The 20,582-nt window shown below is 38.0% G+C and overlaps 1 protein-coding gene across 1 annotated transcript in view; it reads right to left on the bottom strand.

Moving 5' to 3' along the window:
- Positions 1–20,582, bottom strand: part of LOC6564716 — an 89,837-nt gene that overhangs the window by 51,151 nt on the left and 18,104 nt on the right. Inside the window, exon 3 of the mRNA XM_001991076.3 lies at positions 3,980–4,228. Coding sequence (XP_001991112.2) covers positions 3,980–4,079 — 100 coding nt within the window. The 5' untranslated portion in view covers positions 4,080–4,228. The remainder of the gene's footprint in view (positions 1–3,979; positions 4,229–20,582) is intronic.

Below are 20,582 nucleotides of genomic sequence, written 5' to 3' on the forward strand. Positions count from 1 at the left end.
TTACTGAATACTCTACTTGTACAACATTTTTGCCCATTACTAAACTGAATAGCATACACCATTTAACATGTAAAAGTATGCACACAAAATGTCTTTCTTTACGGGGTACTATTTATTTTACAGCATTTATATTTTATTTCACAACAGTGTATATGTTAAGATTGAATAAGAAAACTACATTTGAGTTGCATGTAGTGTGAAGAGCACACAACTCAAATTTTTTAGCTTAGGGCTATATCATCATTGTTAGATAACTGAATTTAGTTGAAGAGATAATAAAAGTGCATTTTAATTGGCCTCATTCAATCAAGCTGACAATATCACTACTACTACTATTCAAATATAAAAATGATGATTGAGATTAAACATTAATTATCATGATTTCTGTGCCTGATTCTACAGTAATTAAGACTGTTTTGCCGATCTAAGTTTAAATTTTGAATGCTTAGAGGGTATTATAATTTTGTCGTTTTAAGTTGACTGCTTCATGCTTACTTTTTTGATATAACAGCTTTCTAAATAGCTTTCATAGGAATAATCGGTCGGTCTATTTATAGTAGAATTTATAAATGTTGGCAGGGTATGTTTTCTTCGGTGCGCCTAAGACGATCACTCTTCTTTGTTTTAGAATTAGACGGTGGCTCTTGTATTATCGTATATTATGATTAATACTTCAAAGTTTCAGTTGATGTTACTAATTATGTGAAAGTAAGTGGTACAACTACTTCCATTTGATCGATGGCTGCTCAATGGTTGCTCAAAATGCCAGTCAGTCAGGTCCATACAATTTCAGGCATATTCTTGAAGTCCGGCATTTCAAATGAATTGTAGAAACTTGACGGCCAATTTATGTATAGACTTATAGAATTAAATATACACAAATGTAAAATACTAAAATAATAAACTATGCTCACTCATAGTCAATCTATTGATTAATTGTTTATTTTGCCAAACAGAACACAATTCAAAAGTTCAGCAGACGATCAAAAGGGCCTGATTAATAGCCTGGGATTTCGTTACAGAGAATTTGTTTGTTTCTAATTTCAAATAAATAAATCCAGCAAACAAATATATCTGTAGGGAGCACGGCGTTCAATCGACCCCAACTCCAACTCCACATCCAGATGCAGAAATGGGCTGTCGAATAGATTTCAAGGGGCAAACGAATCGAATGGGTTTTTTTTTCGCTTGGCTTTTTGGTGAAAATCCAGGTCATTATTATGCACTGCAATTTGATTAAGCTGTTGAAAATTCACATTTGCATTTCTTACAGCATTTGTTAGCATTTGGCTTATGCATATATTTAAATTTAATTCAATGAGAAGGACGCGTTTTCGTAAGTTTCTCGCATTTTTAATTTAAGTGAGATGCCCAATTTCCGCTTCGCTGCCAGACGACATGACACGTGTGGCACGATGAGTGCCTCACATTTTCATTTTTACTTTCATTGAGATTCCTTTGCTCTCTCGGTCTTGGGACGAAGCCCAATTTTTTCGTCCATTTTTCCCAGTTTTTCATGTCGAAATTATTTAATTATTGGTGAAGCGGAAAGCAAAAATAAATCCAAAGAAATATGCAAAGTAAACAAGGCTGAGATCAACGAATCCGAGATACCCCGTAATCAATTGAGAATAACAATAAGTATGTGTTGTGCATACCTTAGACATACTTTCTATACAACTGCCGATTGAGGCTGAGGATACGGTATAATCATGAATGTGTGTGTCTGTATGAATGTGTATGATGTCCGTGACATGTTATATACGTAAAGCCTTGCCACCATTTGAGGCGTCTTGCTGCAGGCTGTTGTGTTTTGTTCGCTCTTATGGCATGTATTAATTTTCAGATTTAATGATAAACTGTTTATCCGACATAAATAGAAACCGGAAGCAGCCGACAGCTGTTATTCTGTAGCCCAAGAATTCGAAATTAATCTCAATCATCAGTGTTAGCCGATGGCCACACAAATCTGTGGCACGGCCGAGCGGCTTGAGTGGACTGAGCGGACTTAATTGTTATGGCTACTACCGTGAGTGATGCTAAATTTAGTTGCCGACATTATTAACATTATTGCTTTTTTCCTTTAAGCCTCTTATGGCATCGCCTCGGTTGTCCTCTTTGCCTTTCTTTGGCGAAAGCATTTTGAATATTCGATTTCAAATAACAAAAAAGGTTGTTGATTTTCAATCTCGCAAATATTTGTTCACACTTCAGCACAAAAATAAGAAAATGGCTTCAATATTTGAAATTACCAAAAAAATAAAATAAAATAAAAGTAAATAAATAATTAAAATAATGAAATACGCCAGTATTTTATTTTTGAGTTGCGTGTTGTGGTATTTGTACCTTTGATGAATCCTTTTCATTTCAGCAGCAGATTTAATTTCAATGATGCCAAAAGGTAAACTACATTTTAACCACAAAGTCTTAAATAACATAAATTTACTGCAGTTTTATTTCAATTGCATTCAGCTCAAAGTCATGTGTGTATTTATTGTACAAACACAAAGGGCTCACAGTATTTGGGTTGTTTTGGTAAGGCTATTTATGAATATCTGTTGTGTAACTAAGCGAGTACTTCTTCTTTAATCCATTTAATAGTATTCCTCAGTTATTAAATGGGAATACCATGTATACAAATAATACTTGAATCACGGACAAAGCATTTATTTATTTTCTCAACTATCTTTTCATGTTATTGTTGTTGTCTTTTTTGAGTTTGCCATATTTGTGTGTATGTGTGTGTATATGTGTGTGTATATGTGTGTGTGTGTGCTTATGTGATGTGCTTGTAAAGAGCCTAGTTTAAATATAAGACCGTTGACCAAAATTTGGCAAAGTGCCAAATGCGAAAAATGAAAAAGTTGTTCTTTGCCGCATGACCTTGACTGCAGTGAATGCAGCTGTTTGCCATTTTGTCCATGCACACACACTGACACACACACACACACACACACACACACATACAAAAATTGGTTGGCAAAAGTTTTGAGTTGTTTTTATATTTGACGCGAAAATGCGAGTCAATTAATTACAGCCAAGCGGGAAAACAAGTAAACTAATTCTCTCTCTCTCTCTCTCTCTCTCTATATATATAAATATATATGTACATATAAGTGTGTGTATATAAATGTGTGTGTTTGTGGACGTGTTTCAAAAGAATTTTTTTGGTGCGGCATTGAATTCGGGGGTAGCACGGCTTTGGGTTCTTGGCAAAACTAGAGCGCCGCCAAACAGCTATTGGTCGATGTTTTATGGATGCCACACAAACATACAAATAACAAGTATGACAGAATGCTTTAATCAAGATAGCTCGACCAGGAGATACCCTAAGTTCAAAAAAACATTGGCTTGCGAAAACTGAAACTGCATTTTAGTTAATAATGTCTGTGATTTTTATCCGAACTTGATGAAATTACCACAGTTGATGAAAGTGAATTGCTGATCTGTGTAGGATAGATAGACAGACGGCCAAGCAGACGGCCTCGAGTGTTGATGCCGATCAAGAATAAATGTATACTTCCTTCTGCCTGCCACATAGTTTTGCACAAATTCATTGTACCCATTTTCAATGGGTTGAGGGTATAAAAATGTTTGCATTTTATTCCGAGGCAATTGGAGACATCAACCATAGACATGTGCCACAGATGCCATCATTATGTGCTGGAACTGCTATTTACTTCGACTTCGTTTCTATGTAAGCAAGTATGTGTGTGTGATTGCATAAGAAGCGGGGATAAATGAACGGCTAATGAGGTCCAGCGGGCAGAGGAAATGGAATGTTTTATATTCGATACATTCACTTTTCACCCCCTTGGTCGGGCCACTTATCTCAATTGTTGTTTGTGTGTATGTGTGTAAGTACATACATGTATGTACATATGCATATGCGCTGACTGCTGATAGGAATCTGTGTCTGTGTGTGTGTGTGTGTGTGTGCGTGTGTGTGTGTGTGTGTATGTGTACAGAGCGCACTTACCATAAACAGTCTGACCAACAATTAGCAGCATTAGCAGCATTAGCAGCCAGCAGCTAGGCTGCGGCACAATTCCACTTGACCATCTGCACAAGCTCCCCATTTTGTGCTCCTCAATTGAGACTGTTGGCGGCAGCTTTGTTTTACTCCCTGTGCTATTAGCTAGCAGCCAACAGCTAACAGCCAACAGCACCACTGCTCAACTGCTCCACCGCACCACCAGCTCGGCGCGCGCGCTCCTCACAGCCGTATCTGCAATAGTAACCACACATAAATAAATGCGAAAAAGATAGGTTTTGGTCAGTTTATTTCATTTAAAATAGTTATACGTTTTGTATGATGTTATTTTCCTATCAATGCTAACCATGTTTTGGTGACTGTTTATATAATATGTTGACAAAATAAATATTTCGGACTCGATAGTTCCACACAAATATAAATGTTATGAGCCAACTTATTTATTCAATAGTGATATTAAATATATGTGTTTATTTTAAAATACGGAACTGAAACGAACAAAGTAAACAAATATATAAAATAAAAATGAAGAACTTTCTCCTCAGCTATAATTTGATTTAGTTTAATTTTCTGTTTTTTTCTTTTCTTCAAATGTTGTATTATAAGACTGGATTCGTTGCGTTTTAGTTTAAATTCAAGATCTGTTTATTAAATGTACAATTAAGAATCAAGTTTTTAGGATTAAACACTGTCTAAGTCGTTGAGCACACATTTTTTATTTTATTTTAGAGTATGCAATTTTCGAGTGCGTAAAATGAAATACTTGTATCTTAACAGCTAAAATCATGAATGGGGATTGTCTGCCCCTCAGGATTAAAAGCATTATTTTTCTTCCTTTTTTTTTCAATTTGGGCTTTGAAGCTCATTGAGGAATAGAACGGTCAGCTTGAGCGCTGGGGTTTTTGGCTTCAGTTAGCCCGCAAATGGATTGAGCGCCTGCTTGTCTGCCACTATGGAGATTTTTGTGGGCAACAACGGCTCTTTTTGCGAGTACTTAATGCCACGAGCCGTCGCACAAGACAAGTGAAGCGAGAAAAATGCGAAAAACATGCACCCACACTCTCACACTCACACCAATACACAAACTTACACACACACACACACACACACAGAGCTGAGGCGTGTAATCAAAGTGTCTGATATCAAAGCAACGAAAACGGCGACGACGACGACAACAGCGAAAGTTATGCATAAATTTTGGACGCCAACTCGACTGGATGCAAAATCAATACAGGAAATAAATTAGTTTCAACTCAAAAGCCAAAGAGCTAAGAATAAAACAAAAAAAAAAAACAAAATCAAAAAAAAGGATAACCAAAAAGTACACACGTAAATTTAGCTTTCGAGGTTGGATTCAAATTCAGATTTAGATTCGTGTATGGCTTGCGAATGCGGATTTGAGTACGGATATGAAATCGTAAAGCCTGCAAAACAACTACCAAAGGGTCTAGTAGTATATAGGTAGGTAGCTAGGTGAATGACAATGTGTTGTTATTGTTGTTGTGTGTGTATTGTTGCCGTTGTTGTCGCTCAACCACTGTTTTCCCAGACACCAGCCCACAGGGCACTACTCCTACCAGACAGAGAGCCTAATAACAGCCGCACATAAAATTGTATTAGCCGGAGCGTGGCAATTCAATTGGGTCATGCTTTATGGCGCCACTGGCCGCATTTTAAAACCAAACTCATCAATGTGGGTCAAATGGCAGGTGATGCTCTGGCTGCTTCTGTTGTCTATCGGAGTGTTCACCTGACACCAAATAACAAGTGAAATAACACAAAATGACGTTGTTTCGATTAAATCCCCTGCAGCCAAAAACTTGTAGCCTGGTTCAAAATAGAGCTGCGTAATAAAATCAAATTCGAATTCAATTTCTATTCAACTCAATTAGCCAATTTGTAGCGACTTTTGTTCAAGCGATTGCCTATTTTCGCATTAAAATGCATTCAACGCATTTTTCCTACACTCACAAAACCTTTTGATTCACAAAATATATTTTTAAGCCGCAAGTTGTGTCATCTTAAAAGTCAAAGTTTCTCCTCTTCCTGATTCCGGGGTACATTTTTCTAAAGTTGTAAGAAAATGGTCTAATTTCCAGCGTGTGTTTTTTTATGTATGTATGAATGCTTTTTTTTTTTAAACGTAAGAATTTTAATAATATTTTAATTATTTATTATTTCTGAAAGCTTGAACAATTTTCTAGTTTTCATAACAATTTTCATTTTATAACAATTTTCTAAATTCTGAGGCGATTTAATTTCTAAGTGTATCAATCGAATGGAATTCCCTTTGCATAGCAGTCGCACAAATACGGATCAGAAACGGCACGTAAATTTATTTTTTGAGTTCAATAAATTAAACGAATATGGGAAAATATTTCTGCGGAACATCAAACTGTCTGCCAGAAAATATATCACATCGAATATTGACATGTAAGGGTAATGTGCATGCGCTGAATAAACACCAGTCCACCAATCCATTGAATGTCCCAGGCATAATTAGTTATAGCTCCAATATAGGCGATTAAGCACAACATCATTAATAAATCAACTTGTTGAGAGAATGTATGTACTGAATGATTGCTGAAATCATTGATTGCAGATGTTTGAGCAAATAGTTAAATTATTCAGATAAGCTCTCAACTATTTCAATAACCAATATGAATCAATATGAATATACAAATAGAAATGCAAATGTTTATGTATAGTTGTATTAATTTGCCATAAGGCTTGCTTCTGCTTATGCCAACAATAACTGTCGTGTTCTTTGTAACAACTGCCATAAAGTGTCGTAAAGTGCATTAGAGCGCACTTGGCGCAAAACACACACACAAACACCAAACAAGAAAAGAAATAGCACAAAATCAGCAAGTGAAACAAAGCAATGCAGAGAAAGGGGCTGAGACTAAGGCGGTGGCAGGGGCAGGTTCAGGGGCAGGGGCATGGGCAGAATGGTGCCCTCAAAGCTGCAAAGAAATGTCGTGCATAAATATTCATGCGCCCACCCAGAGACAGTAGAATGTGTGTGTGTGTGTGTGTATGTGCACCATAGTAGACGCGCCACAGTAGCCACCATAGCAACTTACACCTTCTTTATGCCATCTCTGATTGTTTATTATTGCGACACACAAGAGACGCAGTGGAGGAACAAAGGTATGGGTGTTGAGGGTGTGTGTCTAAATGGAAAGAGTTCCAGCTGGCAAAGCAAAAGCATTTAAATGCCCGGGAACATTTATTGGCGTGTTTTACGCGCCATAAACTGAAATTCATAAACATTTTATGCACTACATGTGTAAATGTGTCTCCGTTCACCTACCCGACTGCGGCGGCTGACCCCTCTGGTCTCCCTCCCCCCCACACACACTCTTTGGGCACGTGTACTGGCTACAAACTGAAACTGAAACTGCAGACTGCATAAGTGAGCAATGTTCTGGACGAGAAGAGGCAAATTTTTAGCCGTTAGCCAATGCAAACCTAAGCAAAAAAATATATAAATAAAGAAAAGGCCAACTGCCCGGCTCAACGACTGCTAATCACTCTTACACATGCCAATCAAAATTGATAATTTGATAAATAGAGCTCAGCTGCAGTTGTTCTTTTTGAATGATAAACAACATATTTGAAATGATGGAAATAAACTTGCGATTAAATCATTCAAAAATGAATTGTTACTCCTAGAGAGAGGCTGTTTGGCAAGCTAAATATTTTGCAGTTACATAAATGAACGATTTAATTAAGCCAATAGTTTAAATGCTTATTGTCTGCAGACATATTTTTATCATTTAAATATGTATTTCACTCGCTTCAGGGCAAGTCGAGCAAGCCCGGAAGTCATCAAAAGACATAATTAAATGATATTTAAGTAAAAGCAGGATATACAATTGACTAGTGCTTTAAATAATAAGCCTCAGCAAATAACAAAAAAAAATAAAAAATATTAATAAAAATCAGCAAGAAATAATAAAAAATAAATATTTGACATATTTCACAAAGATCTTCAAAATTAAAAATCTCTGCAAATAATAATAATAAAATAAGCTAAAAGACGCTTTAGTTTAGTCCTGTGTCAAACTGGAAAACATAGCAAAAATGCTCGCGTGTTTGTCATGCAACACATACTTGCAGCAGTTGGAGTGCCAAAAAAGGTAGCATACTTATGGGCGCAATGCTGCAGGCACTTGCGAGAATGCGGCATAAAAATTCATTTTATCGCTTGCGTTTTTATTGCCGACAGGCATTGTTTCTGCTGCTGCTGCTGATGCTGCTGTTGCTGTTGGTGTTGGTGTTGGTGTGGATGCCACATAGTCATGGCAGCCGCAGTCATTCGGTAATTGTTATAAGCGTTACTGCGGCTGTTTCTTGTGACACTCTCACAGAACGCTTCGCATACGCCATACGCCGCGTGGGTCTTATGCATATGCAAACAACGCAAAAGGCACTCGTCAGCCGCCAATGGGCAAAGTGGTTGTCGCTTTTGCTTTCGCTTTTCCGTGTGCGGCGCACTGATAAGCGCATTATATGAGCATCACTGACTTCGACTGGCACTGCCTGTGGCCACTGACATTGACATTGGCATTGTCGCTTGCCATCATTTGCCGTCTGCCAGCAGCCAGCAGCCAGCAGCCATCTGGCATTTAGCATTTTTGATTATTTCATATCTTTACTGCAGTCAATTTTGTTTGAAAGGCACGATAATTGCCTCGCAAGATTACCGAAAAGGTCAAAAGGACATGCAACATATATGTACACATAAATATACATATATACATTTACGTGTGGAAACTTCATATGTATATATGTACACACCTGCAACTCAATTGAAATTACGATGCTGCCCACAAACCCACAGAGTTTTTGGCGCCTCGCTTTTGTGCCATTTCATTGCGCATCGGCTATGAAAATTGTTTTCATTTCCAATTATTATTTTTATGTGCATTCATTGTCTCGCCTGTGTTGTTGGTCGAGGACCACGCATGATTTTATATATCCCAATGCTGAATCAGCAGAAAATCACAAGTGCCCTTCAATGTACTTGATTAATTTGATCAAGTTGCCGACAAGGGCTACGCAGAAACACAGAAACACAGAAACCATGCTCGCCAACTGCTCAACGGCATCGCCACTTACCATCTGCAAGTCGAATCTTCCCGGCTTCATATTTATCTCAATTACCTTCCCTATATTAACAGCAGTCCTAGCAGGAAACAAGGCAGGCAGGCACGCAGGCAGGCAGCCCTCGCCCTCCATTAAGTTGCCATGGCCGTCGCATGACTTCATGCCGCTTACGTGTCGCATCATGTGGGCTGAATGGAATGGAATTGAAACAAATTTGAACATGGCCCTGGCAATGGCAATGCTGCTGTCAAAACTCCTCTCGCGCGTCCCCTGCCTTTTTCCGCTCATATTCTCGCATCTACATAACACGGCAACAACAACAAAACAAGCTTAATCAAAACATCAGTTGGAGGCACTGACGAACACTGACGCTGACGGGATGGGGGCAACTGGATGACTGGGCAACTGTGGAGACGGAAACCATATCAGAGACTGTTGACAGTCCGACATCAATTGCACAGTGAAGCCGGAGTTGGTAGTGAGTTGGCAAGAATCGAAGCGAGTCGCATAATTGAATTTGTATGATTATGTCCTATTTTCGTGATGACCCACTGCTCAAGAGCCTGTTAACCAAACTTAAAATGGTTTTAATTCAATTAATACTCATAAATAATTATTCAGCTAGTAGCTGTAAGTTTAAAATACTGAGAAATGAAGGAAATGAGTATCAAATCAAAACAAAGAAGCACAACGATCAGCCTCTCTTTTCAAATAAAATTTTCTTAACTGCATCTTTTGTATTATTATAAACAATGTATCTTGATACAACAAATAAGTATGTATTTCATTCTTTGTCTCTCTCACTTTCTCTAAGAGTCGCAACAAAGTCAAGTGGAGATTAGGACCAGAATCAGCTGAAAATTGTTGGCACATTGTGCGTGATTTTGTGGCTGACAACTTTAGCTTTGCTTGAGCATCCAGTTAAGTTTATTATATTGAGCGATCAAGACAGTTTACCATTCTGGCGGCTAATCCGGGTCTGAGGTGAAGAGCTGCAGTTGGACCAGGCGATGGCTTTTGGCTCCAAGTTGTTCTTGTAGATTGGTAGATTGGCAACCACTGTGCGCTTAAGAGCCACTCAAATTAGCTCATTCCTCGCCTTTCGTCCTTCGCCCTTCGCCCTTCGCCTTGCGTCCTGCGTCCTGCGTCAGTGTCGCCGTTGTTGCCGCCTGTTCAAGTGGCGCTAGATAAATGCTGAATTCGTGTCTGGTTAGCGCCCCACATTATTCGACGGGGTGGAACAGAAGGTAGGTGACTGGGTGGATGGGTGACTGGGTGACTGGGTGGTTTAGCTATTGGCATCGCACCGCCGCCTCTCGTGCTGAGAACACGCTTTACTGCACATTAAGACTTGTTTACGAATTTGCTTGTTACACGAAATTAATTTGTAAATTTAAAGGTTGGCAATGGGGCGCCATCAAAGCAACTTCCATCTTTAGCCATTGGGGGCCACACACACACACACACATACACATATACACACACATACACATACATATACAAATAAAACACAATGTTTGAGAGAATGACATAGATGCATCCACTTTCAGTTATTTGCCTTGCCTGTTTTGACATCGTGACCAGGGCAACCAACCAAAAATTGAAGAAAACACAAAGCCACCTTCCAAGGTTCGGTTGCAATTCCAATTTAATCCCCTAGAGCAAAAATCTCTTTGAATGAATTTGCAGCCAGTTATAATATTCAGCGTGGCATGCTTTTTACCGTGATGCTACGGCTTTCAGGTTTTCCCAAATGGCTGCAACTAATTTTGTGAATAACTTTTAAAAAGGAAGCTAATTTACTGTTTTTTTGTGTTTTTGTTTTTTTGTTTTTCTTTAAATAAAGAGAATTAAAGAAAAATGGAATCACGAACTTCTATACTTATCGATTGCTTATTCCAGCTATCAAACACAGTTGTTTCGATATGCTTATAGAATATGATGTGGATTACAATTGTAACAAATGTTAAGTGATGATATTATAAGGCGCTAGTTTTACTGTACAAATGACCCATTGACCTGAATTCGCGCTGCATATTAAAGCATATTTTAGTTCCGTGGCAATCTCACTTGGGGGTATTATTAATGTTTTACTTACTATTGCTGGTACTGTCTAAGTCTTGTCAACGTCAATGTCAATTTGGGGCGTTTGTGCTGAATTTGTGAATTCGCAGCGATTGCGACTTTGAGGTTGACTTGGCCGTAGACTTTGAGACAGAGGTTGATTTCATCAGCGATTTTGATTTGCTACTGTTGCTTGTTTTGCGTTGTCGCTGATTTAAATTAAATTCGGCACCAGCAGCAGGCAGGGACAATAACAATAACAACAACAACAACAACAACAACAATAAAAACAACAGCAGTGGCGTGTCAATTTAAAGTGCCCCAAACAAGCGACACCAAATAAAAGCCTTCTTGGCATTTTGGCAACTTCCGGTTTTGTTGGTAGGCAAAACTTTTGGTTCAGGGAATAAGCACAAGTTTATGTATAGCACAAATATATGTATATATTATATATAGACACATATGTATACCACCATATAGCTGTATATAATGCCTTAGCACCAGTAGCTACTATTTAGCTGGGCGCGCCCATCGCTTCATTAAAAGCGACTCACGACTCACTACTGCTAAGGGGGCCAAGGGGGCCAAGGGGCGCAAGGGGAAGGTGGTTGGGAAGGCATCGCTTTAAAGCCTTTGCCATTTATCAACTGATGGCCAAGTTTGCGTGTGCCGTGCATAAAAACTAACTACATGCCGTCAACTTTTTGCTGCTGCCGCTTAAGCTACTTAAAGCGAACTTAAAACATGGAATGAAACAAATCCCCCAACGAGCGACTTTTTGTATTTGTTGAAAGCGAAACGAAAACAAGGGGTGGTGGGGGTAAGGGAGATAAAATTAAACTGGTGCCACTTTTTGAGTGGAAAGCCAAGTTGAAACTTAAGTAAATAGCAGAAAGAAGCAAAGACAACGCAGCAAATGAGGAAGCGTGAGTGAGGCAAGTGAATCAACAACTCCAGCTTTATCCATATCCATATCCGGACTCGCAATCGTATTCAGATTCGTTTTGGCTCCTAATCGACATCTCCGTTTGGAGAGCCACGTTGAACGATTTTTTTTACATTCAATTTGCAAAAGTTAAAAGCTAATGATGCCACCACTACACAATCAAGTTGCCCCCCGACATGACAGCCAACAGCCAACAGTCAACATACAACAGAAACATACTCTTTGACCACGGCAACTGTTTGGAGACTTGTGCTAAGCACTGGTGATGCCATCCGAATTGATTGCCATTGGCGTTAAGTGGGTGCAAGCTTAAGCATGTCAAACAGAAACTTCGATGCCACACGGCAGCTTCCCCCTATTTAATAAATGATTTCAGTATCCGTAAAATCCGCATTTGCGAAGCTGTTACTTGCACCTTTTGGGCAGTGTAGTTCAGTCGACCACCTGCATGATATTTGCAAAACTTTTGAAATATGAAGTTGCGCCAATAATCTGCTGTAAGCTCCTTGCGCCTGTTTGCCCCTCTGCACTTAGAAAAATATCGACTCTATTATATAAGCTGACTTGAAATTTATTTGACAGTTGCGCATAAACTAAACTAAAATTTTAAAATTATGTTTGCAACATTTTTGAAATATTCTGAGTCTGAGTTAATGCATGATAAACTGTGTGTCTAAGAAATTAACTTTCCGCTTTTGACATCAAAAAAAAGTTTGGCGAATTTCTAAGTTCTGTGTCATATATTGTTTTTTTTTTAAGTGAACCTCCATTCTGCTCCGTAGGTAAGTAAGCACTCAATGACACAGCAGCTCGATTTTTGACTGTTCCCGCTCTCCCCGCTCTGCTTTGGCAGCTGCAGCTTTCCGCAGTGGCTTTCCATTGCGTGCTTTTGGGCGTGAAAAGTAGTTTTTCGTATATTGGGAAAAATGTGCTTGGTGGCAACAGACGTGCCACTATTGCGACATCTATCAGCAACTTATTCACATACTTTGCTGCAGTCAGTTATAATCCACAAATTAATGGTAAATATTCGAACTCGTCTCTGACTCAAACTCGAGTAGATGATGCTGAATACATTGATCATAATAACTAAAGATATTCAGAATTCTGTTCAAAAATTGCAGAAACGTAATCGCGAAATAATATGTTGATGTATGTAGATTGACGATTTAGACACTTCCACTATCAACATTTGTTACATTCTTGTAGACATTCTACAGTATAAGGAATATAGCCTGCAGATTTTTCCATTCACGATGAGTATCTACTATATTTTTTGATCATTTATTGCATTTCGTATCAATATGAATGTAATAAATGCTGCCGATAGTGAAAGCAGGCTGTAATTAAAAACAATTGAGTACTACAATTAAAAATTACATATAAATTACGAATTCTGTAATTCATTGAAAGAAGAGCGTCACCGTCCAGGTTAACCTTTTTTCTGACCTACACTCTCCATCAACCGAACTAGTTTCTAGTTGCCTAACGCTCCCAACAAATATGATTCTGTTATTTATTATATTTTACATAGATAAACAGTCTGATTCAGAGGTATGCTATGCTGAATTTAAATGTTATTGAATGTTATGGTCAGTTCGGCCATTTCCGCGGCTTGTGCGTCTGTGCGGCTTGTGTCCCTGGCTTTTGGTATATTAATCTCAATTGTATAGCTTGTTTGTGTTGTTCACTATAAATTAAATTGATTTGAATATGCGCACTAGACAGTTAGTCGCTAGGCACAAATAAAATTATGATGCATCCACTGCATACATACTTATATAGCGTGGTGCCACATTCGATTGCAAGCTCACATGGACAAATTGGCGGTGGTATCAATCAAGCTATTAGCCACCCAACCATTTAACAAACTCAACAGTGTAGATAATGCAATTATTATGTGTATGGTCATGCATAAATTGCCAGCATCCAATTGACAGGCCGTAAAGTGCATGTGTTACCTGCGAAGCTGCTCTGTGTGGCAGTATGCCCCAAAAGCCACAAACCATTAATTGGTATGCAATTTAGAGAAGGCGGCAAACAAAGCGACAAGGCCCAAGTTTATCGAAGCTTGTGGGTGGTTGTTAAGTGTATGTGACTGTGGCTTCTGCTACAAATAAATATTTTACCCACTACAAATGACCCATAATTGTCACATAACAGGGCATTTTGACTCCCTCTGTTCCAAACAACCACAAGCACGTTGACTTTTGTTCAGAGTCAACAGTGTGGAATGACATAAGCAAAGCGCACCCGAAAAGCAGGCTGCGGCAGCGCAAGAAATTCATTTAAGCAGTCGGTAAATTGTACTACCATATATCATAGGCCTGGTCAGGTCAGAAGAAGCCTGAGACCTTACCCAGTCTAAGAGCGCATAATACAAAAGAAAAAAACACATTTATATGTATATATAATATATATATATGTGGAAAAGGATTTGGCCATCAGACATGGGCCAAAAGACGACCGGGCCCAGTAGCCAGCCCTGGCTCAGGTCCTTGTGCCTAGGCGCGCGTTTGGTTCATAAATCATTAGGCTCGATTGTGTGTCCAACACGTTCTTGTTATTGTATGTGGCTGGCTGGGTCTACCAGTGGGTCGCTGTGTGCGTGAATCGTGGGCTATGGGCTCGCATCTGTCCCTCTCTCTCTCTCTCTATATATATATATATGTATATGTGTGTGGGAGTTGCCCTGGCACACACTAAATTAATAAAGCATTTGCTATCAACTGAGCATGTCCAACAAAAAAGGTAGCCCCATCCAATCTCAAAAATTGCAGCTCCAACAAGTAAATGTGCTCGAGTACAGAGAGCTCGACTAGGAAATACCGTAAGCCCAAATCTATTCCCATCATTAGTGGCATTTATTGAAAGTATATATGTTTGAATATACAGCTGAACCGTATGATGTCAAGGCTCATTCGTTACCAATACGAAAGTATATACATAAAATTGTACAAATTATTGATTTTCATGTGTATCCCGGAAAATGGAAAATGATAAGTTTAAATTATATAAAATAAATTAAAAAACAGATCGCTTGTTCGACTCGATCGACTGTTCATGCTGATCAAGAATATATTCCTTACTTTATTTACTTCTGTCCATTTCATACTTTTGCAAAACGTCATTCTCCCGTTTTGACCCATTTTTAGGGTATAAAAAGATAATAAGCAATGAATTATCCTACACGCAACGAGTATCAAAATTAACCTGCCTGTCTCATACTTACACACACCAATCCATATAAGAGAGTATGAGTGTGAGTGGGTGTGCTGAGTGGAATTTATCGGGCGATACGCCTGATGCTGAAAGTTGTAATTTTTCATGAGCACACAAACACAAATCCACGAACACACGCAAAGTTTAGCAACGATGGCAACGCAGATAAGGTACTGGAGTTGAAGATGGAGATCGAAATGAAGCTGCGAGAAGGATTTGAAGTAAACATGCGATGGATGTAACTGACTTCTGGCTCTGCCCACAGTAAAAACAAAATTTCACCACATATCCAGGCGACAAAAGTTGTCATCGCATGAATTAAACAATTTTAAATTAGCTTTTAACATATAAACTGTTAACTGAAATTGTCATTACAGCGATTCAGTTTAGTTATTGAAATAATTACTAATCATTTTGATATATATCGTGTCATATAAGCTGATATCCGACAACAATTTGTTTTAAATACGCATGTATTTCAGTATTTCTGTATTTGTATCTTATTTGACACTGTATTTACAACATTGGTCGCCTGTACTCGTATCTAATCTGTAATTCATCAGGTGTGTGTGTGTGTGTGTGAGTATGTGTAAGAAACAAGTACTTCATGAAAGGATAAGCTGCTCTGTTCTTGTTGTGTAGCAGCACCACTGTGGATGCATCACGCGGTACATTATGCAAGATTAATTTGTGATGTCGTTATAAATAAAAGCTGGAGCATTTTAAAGCTCGCTTCAGATTGTCTAAATGGCTGCCACGCATACAATTGCAGGTGATTTCTTATTTTGGTCTCTCGTTTTTTGTTTGACTTCAACCTCCGACCACACGATACTCTGTGCCCTGTGGTGGCAAAAAGCCGTCTTGATTATGGGGTCGGCATTTGTTTTTGTTACATTAACAAAGCAAATTCGGCGAGCTTATGAAGATATGTTTAGCTTGTGTCAGTAATCCATTAAGCAAACTATGGTGACATGCTCGCAAAATGCTGGAAATATCGATTTGGTTATTAGCGTGTTCAAAAATCGCTCGACTGCCTAACGAATATACCCATTATCTGTTCGTTTGTAAACAAAAATTTACAATTGTCCTCTTTGTTAACCTTAAGTTGTGTAGAAAATTTTAAATTTCACAATTTTCTATAGGATCACATAAATGTGTGTGTAGAGTATCAAATAGTCGAACAGATTAAATCTAGTAAATTGTCACTTATTTTTAAATCCTGCCGCACACTCTTCTAATCCTCCCATTCACATTGTCAACGTTTTTTGTGGTACTCACTTTGGATCTGTCGACATTGCGGTCTGTTAGGTTATATGTGGCGTTTACCAGGGAGGCGAAATTGTATTGGTGGTGCGAGGCAGTGGGGTAGTGGGGCAGCGGGGATCGTCAATGGCCAGCGGCATGACGAAAGAATAATGTTGCATTTTATTTCTCTCGGCAGTAATTCGCGCACGGAACGCATTTTGTTCACATAATCGGATTTGCAACCAGCACACACACACACACACACACACACACACACACACACACACTAATACACCATCAAGCGAGACACAATGACAGCAGTCACATTTAGTCGTGTGACTGAAGAGTTACATTTATTTTTTATTCATTTGCCGTTTTTGCTCCAACTAAGCTAGTATAACAGAGAGACATACAGAGTAAGACAGAGATGAAGGGGAACATTTCTATAAGATCGGAAGAAAGAGAGAGGGACAGAGAGACAGAGACAGAGGGAGATAAACAAAATAGGTAAGTAAGTGTAATAAACTGGACATCAATGACTATAGTAATAAAAACTGGAATTCTACATCCATTGTTATCGGTCTTAAGTTTACGGCTTTCGGAAATCAATTAAGTGGATAGTAGGCAACTTGAGCTTGCTTAGTTACTTGTTGTGAATTGACATCTCATATTTCACATCATTAATAAATTGCACTTTAAAAAACACAATCGTATTTCAACCTTTGCTTTGAATTGGCCAACATTGTGATAGATTATTCAATTATCAATTTCTCTGTTGTCGCTCTCAGAAACGTGGTTACAAAAATGCAATATGCGCTCTGCTATTTAAAAATTAATAACCATGCACCATATGCTGACAGTTGAAAAATCCAATGAATTTTCAAATTTATCGCCGTCTCTTGTTATATGGAAGCGATTTTGGGAGAAGGGGAAAGCTGTTGCAATGTGAACTGAATGGATGTACGGATGGATAAAATTTGCCCATTGTCCGGCATTTTATATTTGGATAAATAAATATAGAATAAATAATGTGCTGTGGCACATTTATGAAATATGCAATATCAAACAATGAATACAATTTTAAAGGCGATCAATGCTAAATGGCCAGGCTAAAGTACTAAACAGGCTATAGAGAGCGTTCATTCAATTAGCCTAAATGTGAATATCAATCAACCCGCTGCACCGCATTGGATAATCAATAAGTGTGAGTGTGTGGATGGATGAGTGGTTATCTGAGTATGCGCTCTAAATTAAATGAGCAGTGGGTGGGGGGACAGAGTGTGGAAAGTGCCAAGAGCGATTTGTGGCACCACCTGCAGGCCAGCCGACCAGGCACATTCAGCACTTTTGCAATTGCTTGGCAAGGAAACAGAATGGGTGGACAATCTATTTGGATGAGCTTGCCAAAGCAGCATGTAGCAAGCAGCAGGCACCTCTGACCATTCCAGCAGACAGACTTGTCCTTGTCCTTGTCCGCTATCCATTCTTGTTCTTGTTGCATTTATCAATTTGTTTGCACACTCATCAATATGTTACTGGCTCGATTTAAAGGTGATTTACGTATTGTCTGTGTGTGTTTTTCATTAACCTGCTCTATCTGCGACAATGAGTCCAAGATGTGCTTGGTGTGTGGGCTATATTAAACTATTTCATTGGGTTTAACAGGTGCCCATAAAACATTTTGAGATTCCGTTCGATACTTATTTGATGCCATTATCCTTATTAAATTCAGAAGCTTAAATAGGTTATACAATAAATGCCATTCAATACTTATTATTTTTGTTGAATTAACAAGTGAGTAGAGCTCAACTAGAAGATACCATGAACTCAGCTGTTAACCATATTAAGTCAATTAAAACACAGGCCAAATTTGTCTTTAAAACGCTCCGCAATATAAGCAGGTCCTGAAGGGTGATTTTGAATCATAAAAACATAAATACAAGAATCATCTCGTATGAGCTTATTCATGTGACAATCAAGAAGTGATCAAATCTATCTGGCAATCTGGTTGCCATTGCCCCGATACTATTGAGAGAAGGTAATCGAGCCAGTTGCGGTGTCAGTCGATATCTGATCGGCATCGGGACATAAATGCAATATTTAATATAATATCTTCATTATATACTACAATATAATATATAACATAATATCTACTGTATATAAATTGGAAACCAATACCATAGAAGGGGGAATATCATTGTTATTGGAAATAAACAGCAAAACGGAGGAATTTATCGATCAAATAAAATGAACTTAATCCACGCGTGGTATGCGAGAACTAATGTTCTAACATTTTCTTTAGCTCTCAGTCACTGAGATCGGCTCGTTCATACAGACAGGCAAACGGATATGGCTAGATCTAGTCGGCCTTTGATGCTGATGATGATTCAGAATATATTTTAAGGGGTCGACAAGCTTCATTTTATATGGTAAATAGGTTTGCATGACTTCATTACTCATTTTTAATAGATTAAAAGTATGCAAAAATTAATTGAATTAAAAATCATTTCACTCACTGTATTAAATCCTTTTCGTATTTAATTGAATAACAATCAATGCCTTTTGTTTTTATTTCCATCGACCACTCTTTCTATCTCCCTCCTTCGCTTTTGCGATCAACATTTTTTTTTTAAATGTTGTGGAAAAACATATATTTTTTTTTAAACATTCAATATATATTTTTTTTACAATGAATCCAAACAAAACGTTGGAATATAAATTTAAAATTGAATAGATTCGAATTTTTTCCGTAAATAATAAACGTTGCAGTCGTGCGTAACCGACTGCGGAATACTCTGATACCAGTGTTATACTAGAAAGTAACCTTCTTGTGGAGTGTGGGGGTAGGGCGTTGGGGATGGGTGAATCATTATGTGGCAGGTGCCTATCCTTGAAGGACGTCGTCCACAAGAAAGCAGCCAAGTCCTATTTTTTTTTTTGTGTGGAAGATTTATAGTTTTATCGATTTCTTGGCGTCTTAGCGATGTAGCATCACAACTCTAACACTTTGTCTAAAGCGGACACTGACAAATATATATTTCGAATATAAGTTTCAAGTCTCTAGCTTCAAGGGTGTCGAAAGAAGTTGTGTGCATAAAAACGGTCAGAAAAACCAATATACTTTTATACCTTAGGGATCAGAGTCTAAAAATATGAATAATATGCCTGCAAGGCTTGTTATGGGAATTTTTGTCTGTATATTAATACGAAGAATAATTTAATTAAATCGAGTATTGTGTTATTGTGCATAAGATACTTATTGAAAGTCGTTGGGGTATGAAGTAAATTGGCTCAATGGAAATTCTTTGACCCGGTATAATGATAAACTAAGCAAAATTGAAATTTAATTATATTAAAGTCTCGTCAATATTAATGACAAAACATTGCCTTTTTAATGGCATTTGATAACTTCTTTCTTGTTATTTGAACTTCACTGGTGTGCTTAATACACGATTTTTAGTTTGGCCAGTTCAGCAACAACTTTAGCAAACAATATTATCGTAAAGGACCTTCCATACACTTAGCAATTTAATTTGGTCAAAAATTAAAGTTGAGAGCAATACAAAAATGCCAAAGTGTGAACAAAGTTGAAATTGTCCGAAACGAGAAAGAAACAACAGCAAAATAGAAACAATCACATAAGTTTGCCTTTTGTATACCAAAAAATACTTGGTTTACGAGTTACTGTGCGGATGCTTTAGAATAGTTGAAAAGAGTCATTCGCCATTTCTCAGCAACTCGATAATTGTTTTATTTCGACAATGTCTTTAGACATATGTTTGTTTGTTTATTAATCATAACACATTTATACACATTGTGGAGTCCAGGTATTCCTCTGGTTAGCATTTTCTGCTAAATAAATTCATTAATTCGCTTTTCTTTTGCGGTTCATTGAATAAAATTTAGTGGTTATTGTGTGGGTAAGTGTTTCAGTTCGCTTGTTATTATTGTACATTGTGCAACAATGCTGGTTGCTACATACATACACACACACAT

The sequence above is a fragment of the Drosophila grimshawi genome, unplaced genomic scaffold (assembly GCF_018153295.1).
Source record: "Drosophila grimshawi isolate 15287-2541.00 unplaced genomic scaffold, ASM1815329v1 contig_1006, whole genome shotgun sequence".
Lineage (NCBI taxonomy): Eukaryota > Metazoa > Arthropoda > Insecta > Diptera > Drosophilidae > Drosophila > Drosophila grimshawi.